The 15,000-nt window shown below is 29.0% G+C and overlaps 1 protein-coding gene across 9 annotated transcripts in view; it reads left to right on the top strand.

Moving 5' to 3' along the window:
* LOC124422557 overlaps window positions 1–15,000 on the top strand; it is a 278,221-nt gene that overhangs the window by 12,307 nt on the left and 250,914 nt on the right. For all 9 annotated transcript variants that reach the window (XM_046959191.1, XM_046959189.1, XM_046959188.1 and 6 more), the window contains one exon: window positions 6,777–7,011. In XM_046959191.1, coding sequence (XP_046815147.1) covers window positions 6,777–7,011 — 235 coding nt within the window. The remainder of the gene's footprint in view (window positions 1–6,776; window positions 7,012–15,000) is intronic.

Below are 15,000 nucleotides of genomic sequence, written 5' to 3'. Positions count from 1 at the left end.
AACTGTCGGAACTAACGAAGAAAAAGTTTTATTTTAATTGAATAAATTTTTTTTCCCTCCCTTTAAAAAGAAGGGAATGGCGCTGTAGTCGATTTCACTTCGAAGATCTAACGCGATTACCGCGAAAATTGAAATCGAAACTCTTGTTGGTTCCTCCTGTATTAGAGTTCTCCTTTTCTCTCTCTGTCTCTCTATCTGTCTATCTATCTGTCTATCTATCTATCTCCATTTCTCTCTTTCCCGCGCAAACCGTGAAAAGTGATTAATTAGCCTTTCACTGAATGACTCGATAACTTTTACGTAGACCCTTTGGTAAACTTGGCACGTTTGAGATGGGCTTCGTTAACTAACCTGTTTGTTTAATAGAATAGATAGATAGATAGATAGATAGATAGATAGATAGATAGATAGATAGATAGATAGATAGGTAGATAAATAATCCAGATGGGCTATTCATTAAAATATATTACAATCTCTTTTGTTCTTTTAACTATACTTTAAATTTAAAAAACAATAAGGGACGATAATTGAACGAACACGTTCGTATTCGTGTTAAACGAAATAGACTCAATTTTTTTTTTTTTTTTTTTTGTTGACTAAGTATTACGTAGTTAATGTTGATTAATTAATTAATTAGTTAGTCAATTACTTATTTAAATCGATGAACGCGCGACGATATTTTTATACGTCTACGATTTTTTGTTATCTCTATCTTTTTTATTTATCTCATTTCGATACTTTGTTTCTTTTTCTTCCCCCCCCTCTCTCTCTGTCTCTCCTCATTTCCTTTCTCTTTTCTTTAGCCACCCTCTTTCCTTTTTCCTTTTTTTTTTCGAATTTTTCCATTTCTCTTTCTCCATCTCACTTTTTTTTTCTTTACATTTTTTTTAATCCCTCTCTCTCTCTCTCTCTCTCTGTCTCTCTCTCTGTCTCTCTTTATCGCATTGATTGTTCCCATTTTCCATTCCATTTTCTCTTTCTTTCTTTCTTTTCTTCTTTTCTTCTTTTTCTTGTTTTCTTTTTCACTTTATCCATTTTCTATTTCTCGCTTATGTTTCCTATATTTTCGCTCATCTATTTTCTATTTTCTATTTCTCTCTCTCTCTCTCTCTCTCTCTCTCTCTCTCTCTGTAATATCTTATTCCCTTTTTCCTTTCCATTTTCTATTTCTTTCTTTTTGATTTTATATATCCTCTATTCCTCTGTTTTGTTTCTATTATTTTACTTTATCTATTTTTTTTTTTATTTCCTTCTACTATTTTTCTTTTACTCTGCTTCTCTCTCTCTCTCTCTCTCTCTCTCTCTCTCTCTCTCTCTCTCTCTCGCTGTCTCTCTCTTTCATTTCTTATTCTCTTTTTTCCATTTCGTTCTCTCTTTATACTTGTTTTTCTTTTTTTTTTTTTTTCGTTTATCTATTTTCTATATCTCTGCTCTGCCTATACTATTTTCTTTTTTCCTTTCTCCCCTCTCCCTTCTTTTCGTTTTTGTTATTTCGTGTTTCTCTCTTTTTTTTTTGTTTTGTTTTTCCCATCTTTTCTCTTTCTATGTTTTTTTCTTACACTCTACGTTCCCCTCATATCCTTTTCCCTATATCTATCTTTCTCTTTTGTTTTGTTTTTCTTTATTTTTTTTTTTTTATATATATATATATATCTCAAATCACTTTCAATCAAAACTTAACACATAGTTCTTTGAAAGAAAATTAATGTTAACTAAGAAAACTATAATCATTTTAATTACTATCATTAGATTTGTCAAATCTGATTTTCGATTGTCGATTGTGTGTCTATAATTGAAGATTTTTTTTTCTTTTTTTTTTTTTTTACGTACTTACCATCGAACATGTCATTAAAACGCTATTAATATTTATTATTATAATAATTGGGAGTAAATAATTCACAATACGTTCGGTTCTTAGATTTCTGATTTTTGATTTTATGGTTTTCAACGATACGTCTAAATTATAATATATATATATATATATATATATATATCCTATATATTAAGGATATATATATATATATATATATATATATATATATATATATCCTTAATAAGATTTGTTCGATATGTCATTCGAATGATATTCATATTTATTATGTACGTACATACATATGTACATATATATGTACGAGGTTAATACGATCTTTCGATTTCTCACTTTTTGATTTCTCATTTTCGAAAACGATAATAGTAAAAATTACAATTTACGTTTCTTGATATTATCTGTTCAAATCTGTCAATCAATTGTTATTAATATTTATTAATATATTACGGATATGTATACGTTTATATGAAACGATTATTTTCGATATTTCTTCTATTCGATAAATTTTCATTGGGAAATACGGAATATACATATGTTATACATAGATGAAAAACGAAACGCGTATGGTGTCATGGTACTGGATAGGAAATGGATACGCATATCCGATAGTGAAAAAAGTTAACGCCTTTAAACGAGTACCGAACTATGCTCTTTACGATCTCACATGCATATGTATGTACATATACATATACATACATGACATGTACACACACACACACATACACACACATTCACGTACGTACGAGAAGTTAGTAGTATGTATTTCATTTGCTATTGTATTTTTTGCTTTCTCTTTCTCTCTCTCTCTCTCTCTCTCTCTCTCTCTCTCTCTCTCTCTCTCTCTCTCTCTCTCTCTCTGGCCTTTTTTTTCCTCTATATTTTTTTCTTCTTGCAACATATTTGTTACTGACGTAGAAATAAACGTAACAATGTTTTCATTATTCAATGATTGGCTATTCGCTATTCATTAAGTTTTCATTCTGATCTGTGAACGTCGATGTTATGAAGTTTTCTTCAAAATAGTATGAAAAAGGAACAAACAGAGAAAAAAACAAAAAAAAAAAAAAAAACAAAAATATACAGTGAAAATATAAACTACAATATAAATACATTTAATTATTAATTCTGTTAATAAATGAAGAGGATTTTTTGATCGACATTGACTTATGAAATTTATTTATCGTTTGCAAATAAAACGTTGTTACGTACGATCAAAAGGGATAAATTTAAATGGATAAATTGATTAATTGGGCATAGGAAAGAATATTTTCTAAAGTAAATATTAATTAACTTTTAACAATAATAATAATTTCTCAATGAGACGTTCGTTAACAATTAATTTATTTATTCTTATAGATAAATAATTTTACAATGGAGCAAGTAAGATAGAAATAACAAAATATAATTAATAAAATAAAAATTAATAATAAAAATTTAATTAACTGGAATTTAAATAATTTTATAAATTTAGAATAATTTATTAAACAGAAGAATCTTCATTTTACATTATATTAAATATAAATAGAGTGTGTGTGTGTGTGTGTGTGTATTTAATTTTACAATAGAATACAATAGTAGGATATAAAGGAACAATTAATTTTATCAGAATTTAATACATTTAAATAATTAATATAATAATTTAGTAAAACCAATAAATTTCATGTTACTATATATATATATATATATATATATATATATATATATATATATATATATATATATATATTGTGTGAAATAAAAATTCCAAAAAAAAGGAAAAAAAAAAAAAGAAATAAACAAACGAATTAAAAAAAAAATATGTAGATATATAAAAGTTTTTTCACTTTAAATTTATGTGTCTTAAGTATCGAATAAAAAAATAAATCTATTCACCGAATTCGAAAAATTTAATCGAATATATCTCTCCTCTCTCTCTCTCTTTCTTACTTTTATTTTTTCTCATTCTCTTTTTTCTTTTTTTTTTTTCTTTTTTTTTCTATTAACTAGCTTGAGGAAGAATGAGAGAGAAAGAAAAAAGTAAAGAGGGTTGGAGGAAGGGAGGGGAGAGAGAGAGAGAGAGAGAGAGAGAGAGAGAGAGAGAGAGAGAGAGAGAGAGAGAGAGAGAGAAGAGTCTCCGCCGGTCGTTCGCGTCGAGCTATGAAATTTGGTGGATTTCGCGGGAGCGCGCGCCGTCCGATCGGAAACGATTTGAATGCGATTTGAATTTTGAGTACACTCGCGAATTTGCATATGTAAACACGACGCGTCGCTGTGACGATGCACCGTACACACACCCAACCATTTATCCACCCACCCATCCACCCACTCTCGCAACTACACACATACACTCATATATAGATGCACATAAACATCCATCGTACTTTCACGCATGCATATACACCCATCGCCCCCGCCCCCTCCCTCCCTCACCCACGACGCACACAAATTCACAAAAACACATGCACAAATGCACACGTGCACACATGCGAAGAGATCGAAGAGAGGAACACGATCCCTATGAGCTCTTTACCTGGCCAATCCTCGTCGCCCCCCCCCCCCCCCCCCCTTCCACCTTCACTTCCATCCCCCTATCTCTCCATCTCCACTGATATAGGATTCGTTCCATTTGCTATGCCGTTACGAGGCTAATCTCGTCGTGATTCGTGCTTCGGCCCACCGATTGATCCCTACAATTTTTTTTTTTGTTTTCTTCTTTTCTTTTCTTTTCTTTTCTTTATTTTTTCCTCTCCTTTTTTTCCCCTCTCTCTCTCTCTCTCTCTCTCTCTCTCTCTCTCTCTCTCTCTCTCTCTCTCTCTCTCTCTGGCTGTCTCCCTTTTTCTCCCATTTCGTTATCTTCTTTTTTCCCTACCCATCCTTTCTTCCCTTCCTCTCACCCCTCTTTTTTTTTGTTACCATCGAAAGACCACCGCACGCGAAATTTATGCGTCTAGTCCAACAAACCACCCCTCCCTCCCTACCCCCGCTTTTCTCGAGCTTTTCATTATTCCCGATCGATTTCGTATCTCTATTATCCTCGTATCTCTAATATTCGTTGTATACGTATATGGTTATATCTCGTTCCATGGGAATCGAGAATGTTAATGCTACTAAAATATTTAGATATTATTATTTTGTATTAATTGTGTTTTATTTCTATTTGTTTATTTTTTTTTTATTATTTCTTTTTTTTTTTTTTTTTTTTTTCAATCGATTAATGTAAAATTGTGAGTATTACATGTTCCTCGTATATATGTATTTAAATTGTTTCGTACTATGGGAAGTCGATAGCATGCGTCGTTGATTGATTTGTTGAATATATAGAAATTATTATTTTTTATTTTTATTTATTTATTTATTTATTTATTTTTATTTTTATTTTTTTTTTTGAATAATTTTTTTTTATCATTTTGTTTTTTATCGGTTAATTATAAAATTATAAACCAATGAAAATTTTCTGTATATGTATATTTAATTATTTTCTTCCATTACTTTTTTTCAGTATGCTCTTGATACAAGTGAAATATTTAGAAATTATAATTCCCCCCCCCCCCCCTTTTTTTTGTTTCATTTTCTTTTTATCGATTCATGTAAAGTTATGATTAATGAAGTTTCCCTATTTGCATATATAGTAATAATCATTACGTTTTATGGGATACGACAATATTTTTATATTTTTATATCGTTAGATCTATACATATAAATTACACACTCAGGTACACTTTGTAAAATTTTTTGTCGTCTTTACGAATGAATTATTTATTTTTGTTTTGTTTTGTTTTGTTTTGTTTTGTTTTCTTTTTTTTTTTTTTTTTATTATTATCAAATCGTTTTTCGGTAGATATTCATACGTGCGTATGAATTTTTTTTTTTTTTTTTTTTTTTATCATAAAATTAATTAATCACAACGAACGAATGATTTCTTTTTCTTTTTTCGTTTCATCGTAAATATTCACGCTTAATGAATACCGATAGAAAATGTATAAAATTTCTTAATCAATGATACAAGTTGATCAATCACAGTAAATAAAAATATTTCTTTCCCTTTGGTAATCATTAATGAAGATCTACGAGTAATATAAACACTCATACGTAATGCATATATACTCTTTGTAATGTGATATATAAGATAGATTAGATTAGGTTCTTAGAGTGTTTGATATCCATTGAATATTAAATCTGAAAGGAAGAAACCTAGATTGGTTTGGTAGATGAGATATTGCTAGAGTTTGTTCGTCCCAAGAAAATCGATAGTCAGGATCGACACGTTTAACCTGGCACACTATGGAATTTTAAAGGACGACAGCTCGTTAGCTAAATTAACGATCGTCCTTCTTGCAATATTCGTCGATAAGGTTATCGCTTTGACCTAAGTAAAAGTCATCTCATAAGTTTTCACGAAAAGATTTTCTCAATTTTGCCTATTTGAAAATCCTCCTAAGAAAAGCAAAATGAAAGCAGATAAATTTTTATTCAATTTTAATTTTTTTTTCTACTGTGATTAAAAATTTTTAAGAAAGAAAATTTTCTTATTGGCTTACACATTACTCTATATATCACGTTTGTTTTATTATATATATATATATAAAAGAAAATATTTGTTTGTTACCTATATAAAAATAAAGAAAAAAATATTTCTACTTTAGTAATTTACAAATTAACAAAAAAAAAAAATATTATATATATTCATATGTCGATAATATCAATTTAACAAAATCTTACACACACACATACACACATATTTCATAAAAGTTATACATATATCATATATTGTACAATTAATGATTATATAACATTATTATAAACTTTTATTTCGACAAAAAAAAAAAAAAAAAAAAAGAAAAAGGAAAAAAAAATCGTAATTTAATCAGAATATTAAATCGAAAAGAATAAGATAAAGAAATGAAAGAGAAAAAAAAAAATAAAATAAAATAAAATAAAATAAAATAAAATAAAACATTTTTTTCAACAGATGTTTCGTTTAACGTGGATACGATGGCCATTGCTATCAACGTTACTATTGGGCTCCCATATATTATTGGTAGTTGCCCAATGCGGATCTTCGATACAGGACAGACAAGAGAGTCAGGATAGGCAAGACAAGTTAGCATTGTACAAGATCACTATGAGAACATATTGGTCGAGGGCACGTTTTCCACGACATTATCCTGAATGGAAACCTCCGGCACAATTCGGCAAACTTATCGGTAAGTAATTATTTATATAATTTATATAATTTATATAATTTAGATAAATTTTATTATTCGTAAATCGTTCGTTCGTATAATTAATTACAGTATAAACATAATTAACATTTTATTTAGATTGATTTTCGAATGCAAAAAAATTATCGCTATATACAATATAGTGTGTATATATATATATATATATATATATATATATATATATATATATATATTAAAAAATTTTTTTTATAAAAATGCAATCTATGATTAATGTAATAAAAATATCTTAATAATTTAAAAAAAAAAAAAAAAGAAAAAATAGTAATTTGATTTTTAACATTTATATGTCAGTAAATTTTTATTTTAATAATTTTTTAATGTATATATATATATGTGTGCGTATGCTATAGTGTATGACGTTAAATTTGATTCGACGGAAAATTATATATTGATATAAATTTTAATTCGACAAATTGTATCCTGATTTACGTTATGGGAATGATTCTAATAAGCATTCATTTTAATGAAACATATGATCGCATTAACGTCATCATTTTCAACCCTTTTACCTGGTCCCCCTTCCCCACCCCCTTCTTCCGTTGTCGTCCCTACCACGGTCGTGCAGTATCCTATCATTATAATAATGAGGAATATTACGGAAACAATTTACGGCAAATTACGATGTGTTAAATCGTTCCTTTAAATATACAATATCGTATTTGGAAAGTAACATATGCCATGATCTAGTCGCGATCGTTAGATCATTTATAAACGTTATGCCAACAACCTTGTCTCTGTCCCTTGTTACGATATTAGTATAAAACATCGCTAATTGTTAATGATCTCCAGTTTTCGATATTATTGTCTCTCTATTCCATTATATAATAAATTCTCACGGATATTAAAATTTGTTAGACTTTCAGGAATCTCATACGATTATTATCGCGTTAATATTATTATTATTGTTGGCATTATTATTACGAAATATTTTTAAAAAATAATATCTGAAATATTGATTTGTCTTAAATAATATATAGATCATATATCATATTATATATATACATATATATATATTGATATATAGGTACGCATACCATTCTAAATAAACAAATACCTCAAACAGTAGGTTTATTAATCTATGGTGAAATTTTGTCGTTGAAACCGAAGGACGAGTTACCAGAGTAAAGCGTTGCTTTAATCGTGCAATATTGTCAACTGTGTCTATATAGCGTTTGAAACACACGAGCGTTTATACTATATACTACTATCAAGACACGTTATATTCATGGTGGTATTCCTACCACCGTCACCATCATCACCACCGTCTAACCGAGTGATACATCATTTTGGACGTTTATTAAAATGCCTTGGTTAAATATTCAGGGACAATCATAGGGAATATTTTGGTCAAACTTCATTGCATTTTTTTATAACATTTTTATTATTATTTATATTGTGAAAAAAAAATATATATATATAAATATATTTTTTCGATTATAAGAAATGTTATATTGTATTTAAATAGATATTATATGGTTCCATATAAACATGTTAATTAATATATATATATATTTTTTTTTTTTTTTAAATAAATTTATCTTTTACTTTCTGTTTTTTTTTGTTTAAATTTTTTTCTTCCATGAAAATAAAATCAAGCTCAATTATTACCTTCGGAATATAATTCACTTTTATCGATCGATAATTTTATTAATGGATATAATAGTTCATTGGGTTGGATATAAATTTTTTTCTATCTGTCAAATAATATCAGAATTAAAAAATTTTCTTTTCTTCTTCTTCTTCTTCTTCTTCTTCTTCTTCTTCTTCTTCTTCTTCTTCTTCTTCTTCTTCTTCTTCTTCTTCTTCTTCTTTTAAACAATTCATTCTTATCGTTGATGAACGTATCGAACGAATTTTTATTGATATATATATATATATTATTCTTTCATATTAAATACACAAATTGAAATATATATTCCATTAGAATATTCTTTTGAAATGATAAGACGAACGTTTTAGATACAAACGTATAATATGTAAGGTAAATATTTCATATAGTTTTCTCGGTGAAGAAATAGGAAGAAATATCGATGTAGGGAATTTAGAACGCTTGTGCTTGCCTCAGTACAGGGAACGCTTAGATAAGCCATAAATCGGTATGAATGGTAGGGCCATACTGTTATTTATGTTTGCTACGAACGCGAGAATAGCTTTCGTCTTTACATCTATACATATATGTATGTATGAATATATATATATATATATATATATATATAGACGTGTATGTTACATCTTCCTCCCCCTCTCCCCTCAATTTTATTCCTTTTTTATTTTTCTTTTTTCATTTTTCTTCTTTTGTACTTTTTTTTTTCTTTTTTCATTTTTGTATCTGGTGTAACGTATTTATGGCGAGGGCAAATTTAAGATTTTTGACCTTAGATCGATGCGAAATGCGTTCACTTGGTCGATCGCCAAAGAAGAATTTAGAAAGGAGTTTAGGTAAGAGTTTAGATAAGAGTTTAAGTAAGAGTTTAGATAAGAAAAGATTCATGGGCTGTGTATTAGTCACTCGTGATCTTTTCTTCTTTTTTTTTTTTGTTCTTGGTATTTCATTCTTCTTTTTTTTTTTTTTTTATATTTTTTATTTTTTATTTTTTATTTTTTATAGATCTCAAAATCCGATATTTACGATGATGAATTAGAAAATTAATTGTTATAATTATGACCTATTGTAATACGAAATCGATTTAATATTACTCGTAAAGAATTCATTTATCTCTTGATATCGTTGATAAAAAGGGAAAAGAAAAATGTTCTAATTTATAACACAACAGTGTAAAAAAAAAAAAAAAGGAAAAAAAATTATAACGCAACAGTGTAAACGTAAATTTCGATCTAATTTTCTAATCCTATTATATGTGTATATATATATATATATATATATATATATAATATTTTTCACTTCTAATCTTAACCTAATGAGACATCCAGTATCCTATGGAACGCGAGAAAGAGTAATTGGAGAAGTTTAGAATTATCGGAGCTCGTTGGGTTGAGTGGGACAGTGCAAAAGCGAGGAGGAATAGGAGGAGGGTAGTATAGAAGAGGTAGGGGGTGGGGGTGAGGAGAAAGCGAGTAGAAAGTGCAGTGGTTGAGGTTGATGCGAATTTGAAATGTTTTCAGTCGTCCCCTTACATACGCACTCATACTCACATATGTATTTACATATATATGTATGTATATATATGTATATATATATATATATAATATATATAGTGAGAAGTAGTCAGGTAGCACGCGAATCTCTTCTCTCTCCCCCCTCCCTTGTCTCTTTCTCTCTCTCTCTCTCTCTCTCTCTCTCTCTCTCTCTCTCTCTCTCTCTCTTTTTCTCTTTCTCTTCTTGCTCTCCATAAATCCGCTTCTCGCCTCGTAAGTCTCCATAGTTTTGCACTTTCGGTTCCGCGTTTGCGGGACACCGAACATTTCCACCCGTTCTCACTCTCCCCACCCTCTTCCCCTTTCTCCCACCCCCTCTCTTCAAATTCGAGTCGAATAAATCCTACAGAATACTACACACACACATACACACACACACACACATATATATATATAATACATACATACATGCATATATATACACACATGTGTATGTGTGCATATGTGTGCATGCATTTATATGTACGTACGTATGGATATATGTGTACATAGCTTGCTCTCTCTCTCTCTCTCTCTCTCTCTCTCTCTCTCTCTCTCTCTCTTTCTCTTTTCCCTTTTCTCTCTTTCTCTCTTTCAGTCTCTCAGACCTCGTACCGTTCTTCTTTCGGGCACGTTCCATGCGAGACCTCAAATTCGAATTAGAAAGCAACTCGATGCCGAAATTGAATTTCGGTGAAGGCTGCTGCTGCCGCCACTGCTGCTGCTGCTGCTGCTGCTGCTGCTACTAGCTACTGCCTTCGACGATTCGTAGCCAATGTCGGGGAAGAAATTCTCTCTCTATCTTCATCTTTCTCTCTTTCTCTCTCTCTCTCTCTCTCTCTCTCTGTCCTTCTCTTTTTTTCCTCGTCTCTTTATGCCAATGTCTCCTATCTCTCTTTCTCTTTCTGTCCTTTTATTTCGCGTCGAAAGCTACTCGAGTATGCGGAGAATGCGAATACAGAGAGCGTGAGAAGAGAAAGAGAGAGAGATAGAGAGAGGGAGAGAGAGATAGAGATAGAGAGATGGTGAGAAGAAAGTGGGGTGAGGGATCAGTGAGTCGTAGGAGGGGATAGAGTGAAGGGTGGATAGGTACTTTCTCTACCATTCACAGGGTGACTCCTTTTATCTTCTCAGTTTTGTAAGACCGACCCTTAGCTACGCGACACTACTACTTTTTCGTCCTCTTTCTCTTCGTCATTTCTCTCTTTCTTCGTATTTCTCTCTTTCTCTCTTTCTCTCTCTCTCTCTCTCTCTCTCTCTCTCTCTCTCTCTCTCTCTCTTTCTCTCACTCTCTCGCTATTCCATTTCGTGCTCTTAGAATAAGACGCTTCACTTCTTCCTTCCCATCGTTCAAAGTTTGCTTAGATTAACCCTGGAATGTCGAGAGAACGAATTTGTTTTTGGAATCCTTTTAAAGAAAAAAAAAATGATGTGCGTGTGTGTGTGTATGTGCGTATGTGTATATATATATATATATATATATATATATATATATCTATGTTTGTGAATTTATATATAGTCATAGAATTGATCGGTAATTTTTTTTTTCTTTTATTGATAATATTTCGATAGATTCATTTTCACGGGAGAGATTGATGATAAAGTAACAAAACGAAATATAATCTATTTGATGATAATAATATCTATTTTTTGAAATTATACATTTGACGAAAATAAATGTCAAATTGAGTTTAATATATTGATAATTTTATATCGAATAATTTTATTTACATTTGATATTCTTTGTTTCTTTTTTTTTTCCTTTTTTCTTTCTATTTTTTCTTTTTTGTTCTTTTTCCTTTCTTTCTCATAAAAAAAAAAAAAAAAAAGAAAAAAAAAATCTCGAATAATATTCTCTCGATTTTCTTTTCCTCGTTATTTATTTATTTATTTATTTATTTATTTATTTATTTATTTATTTATTTCTTGCTTTTTTGTTTATTTATTTTTTATTTTTCCTTTATCTTGTTAAATCTCGCATTTACAATTATACTTGGGTACAATTAATTATATCATTCATATACTCGTGTAATGCGATCGAATTTCCTTTTAATGAGTATATTAAATGAATATATCAGAAAATCTTGTAAATTTTCATATTTAAAAAGAAATTAGTTGGCAATGGTCAAGGAATAACGAGTAGTGAATTATTCGCATTTTTGCAAATATGAACGTTGAAAAATATAATGTCCGTTTTTATTCATTTAATTGTAATAATTAATATTTTAAGAATTAATATAGGCGATCAATACGATTTAATGTTATGTATAGATTTTATACTTAAAAAAAAAAAGAAAAAAAAAAAAAAAGAAAAAAAAAAACAAAAAGAAAACTGGATTTTTTTTTTTTCTTTTTTTAATCCGATAAATAAAATCTAATATGTATGTATGAAGCATGAATTATTATATTCATTGTTAATCAATGTTCATTCGATAAAATATCGCGGTTATAATTGCTTACTTAGTCGAAATTATCAATAATGTTACACAAATTCACGTTATATATACATATATTCTATTCTACAATATCGGATACTTTAAATCGGATTAACCGTGATCGTACGAAGCACACCCGACGATCGTAACTTTGGTGATCATAGTCTTTACGATTTTTATAGCAAACCGAACAGAGAGATTTCGACCGAATTTGTCGTTATGCGTTTAAATTCTACACTTTATACATATATATGTATATATATATATATATATATATATATATACGTTCCATTTCTATTTATGATAATCCCTATGAAGTATGGGTTGAAAATTTTCTAAAAGGATTACAATCAATAAATTAAAGTAGAATGCTGCAAAGCTTTAGATATGATCTCTGCGATATTATGAATTATAAAAGTTATAAACGACTGTATTATTTTCTTTTTATTGTTTTTGAACGATCGTAAATTTTTTCTTTCTTTTTTTTTTTCTTTTTTTTTTCTTTTTTTTTTTTTTCAAATATACCAATGGTGGAAAAGAAAAGAGAAAGTAAGAAACGATCGAAAATTATATCGCGATTAATTTTTGCAAATGTATAATGTAATGTAACGTGGCTAGATTGCTTTGAGATTATTATTAAGAAAAAAAAAAAAAAAAAAAAAAAAATGAATAAATCAAAGGAAGAAGAACAAAAAAAAAAAAGATTAGAATGAAACAACGAGCTCTGCCGGTGGTTTGGAGTTTTGGAGTTTGGCTGGTATCGTGGGATGTGATGGTGAAAGGGAAGGAGCAGTAGGTAATGGTTATGAGATGAATCGTTACCGGTGCCATTACAACTTCTAGATTAGATTCACGAACGGTTTTAACGATTTCGTCGCGAACGCGTATCTCTCAGGAAACGATCGCTTACGAACAACCGAGAAGGAAAACGAACGTAATAAACGTCCAAGAATTTCCTATCTTCTACATTCGTTTTGCATTCAAATAAAATAGGTTTTTCCCCCCCCCCCAGTTTCTTTCGAAAAAATATCATTCCTATTTCAAGGATAAATTTGGGGATATGATGGTAATAGTGTGGTGATGTGAGAGAGGGAGGATTTAACATTTGTAACGCGGGAAATTTTAGAATCTTTTTTTTTTTTTTTTTTTTTTTTTTTTTTTTTTTTTTTTTTTTAAGGGCAATTAAAGAAAAATAAATATTTTATATTCGTTTAAATCAAAACTTTCGTTGCTACGTCAGTCATGATTTGAATTATATCGACGGGATATTTAAAGAATATTAAAAATATTTATTAATATATGCACACGCATTTTGTCATTATGACATAATAAAAATATCAATGATGGATGAAGTTTTATACAAATATTAAAATATTTATTAGTAAATAATTTCGAAGAATAATTCGAATACAATGGATAACATGGTAATATTTATAAATCGTTTGACATAAATTTATATTTTTATTCTAATAATTTATCAACAAATTAAAAACCATTGACAATGTATCTACCAATTAACAAATCCACACACATATACATATATATATATATATAATATTTTCAATTATATTATATATTAATATTATAAATATTATTTATATATATATATATATATATATATATATATATATGAATACTATTAACATATTAATTAATTAATAATTAAACAGATAATTAATTCCAATTTGAATAATATCAAATATGATAAAGTTTGAAGATAATATTTTTAGAAATGTAATTAAAAAATTATTATTATTATTATTATTATCATTATCATTATCATCAATCTTATTGTTATTAAATAAGTAAAAAATGCCTAGATTGGATCTCTGTTCTGTTATATAATTTTATACATGTTATTGATGACGAAACGAACAAGATCGAAAAGCGACGACAAAATATACTTAATCTAAAATCTTTTAGGGTTTTTTTTTTTTTTTTTTTTTGTAGTTCATTCGTCCTACCCAATTTTTTTTTCGATACACCCTATTACTGTTACATTATCCTTTTCCTCCGTTATATTATTATCCTTTAACTCTTTTCACGTTCGATACATTCCCTTAACCTCAAATGACTTTTCTTGAATTTTCAAGCCGAACTTTATTCCCGTTGGAAAAGCTTTTTCGTTTGTATATATTTCTGGGTGTACGGATGGGCAAGCACGTTCGAACGTTAACGGGTCGACTAATGGAATGGAATTCACATCCTGGCATCCTAAAACTCATCTAACGGCTACCGCAACAGTTCAACCTCTAAACCTTCTATGTAACCCTACCAAACTTATCTTCAACCTTCGTTATAAAGGGAATTCGTAAAATCCGTTCGTTCTATATAAACGGTTCGTTCCTAACTCATAAGGCACTCGTTCACCTGTTTCCTC

This window comes from Vespa crabro, chromosome 3, assembly GCF_910589235.1.
Source record: "Vespa crabro chromosome 3, iyVesCrab1.2, whole genome shotgun sequence".
Classification (NCBI taxonomy): Eukaryota; Metazoa; Arthropoda; class Insecta; order Hymenoptera; family Vespidae; genus Vespa; species Vespa crabro.
This window is presented reverse-complemented; position numbering and strand designations above follow the sequence as displayed.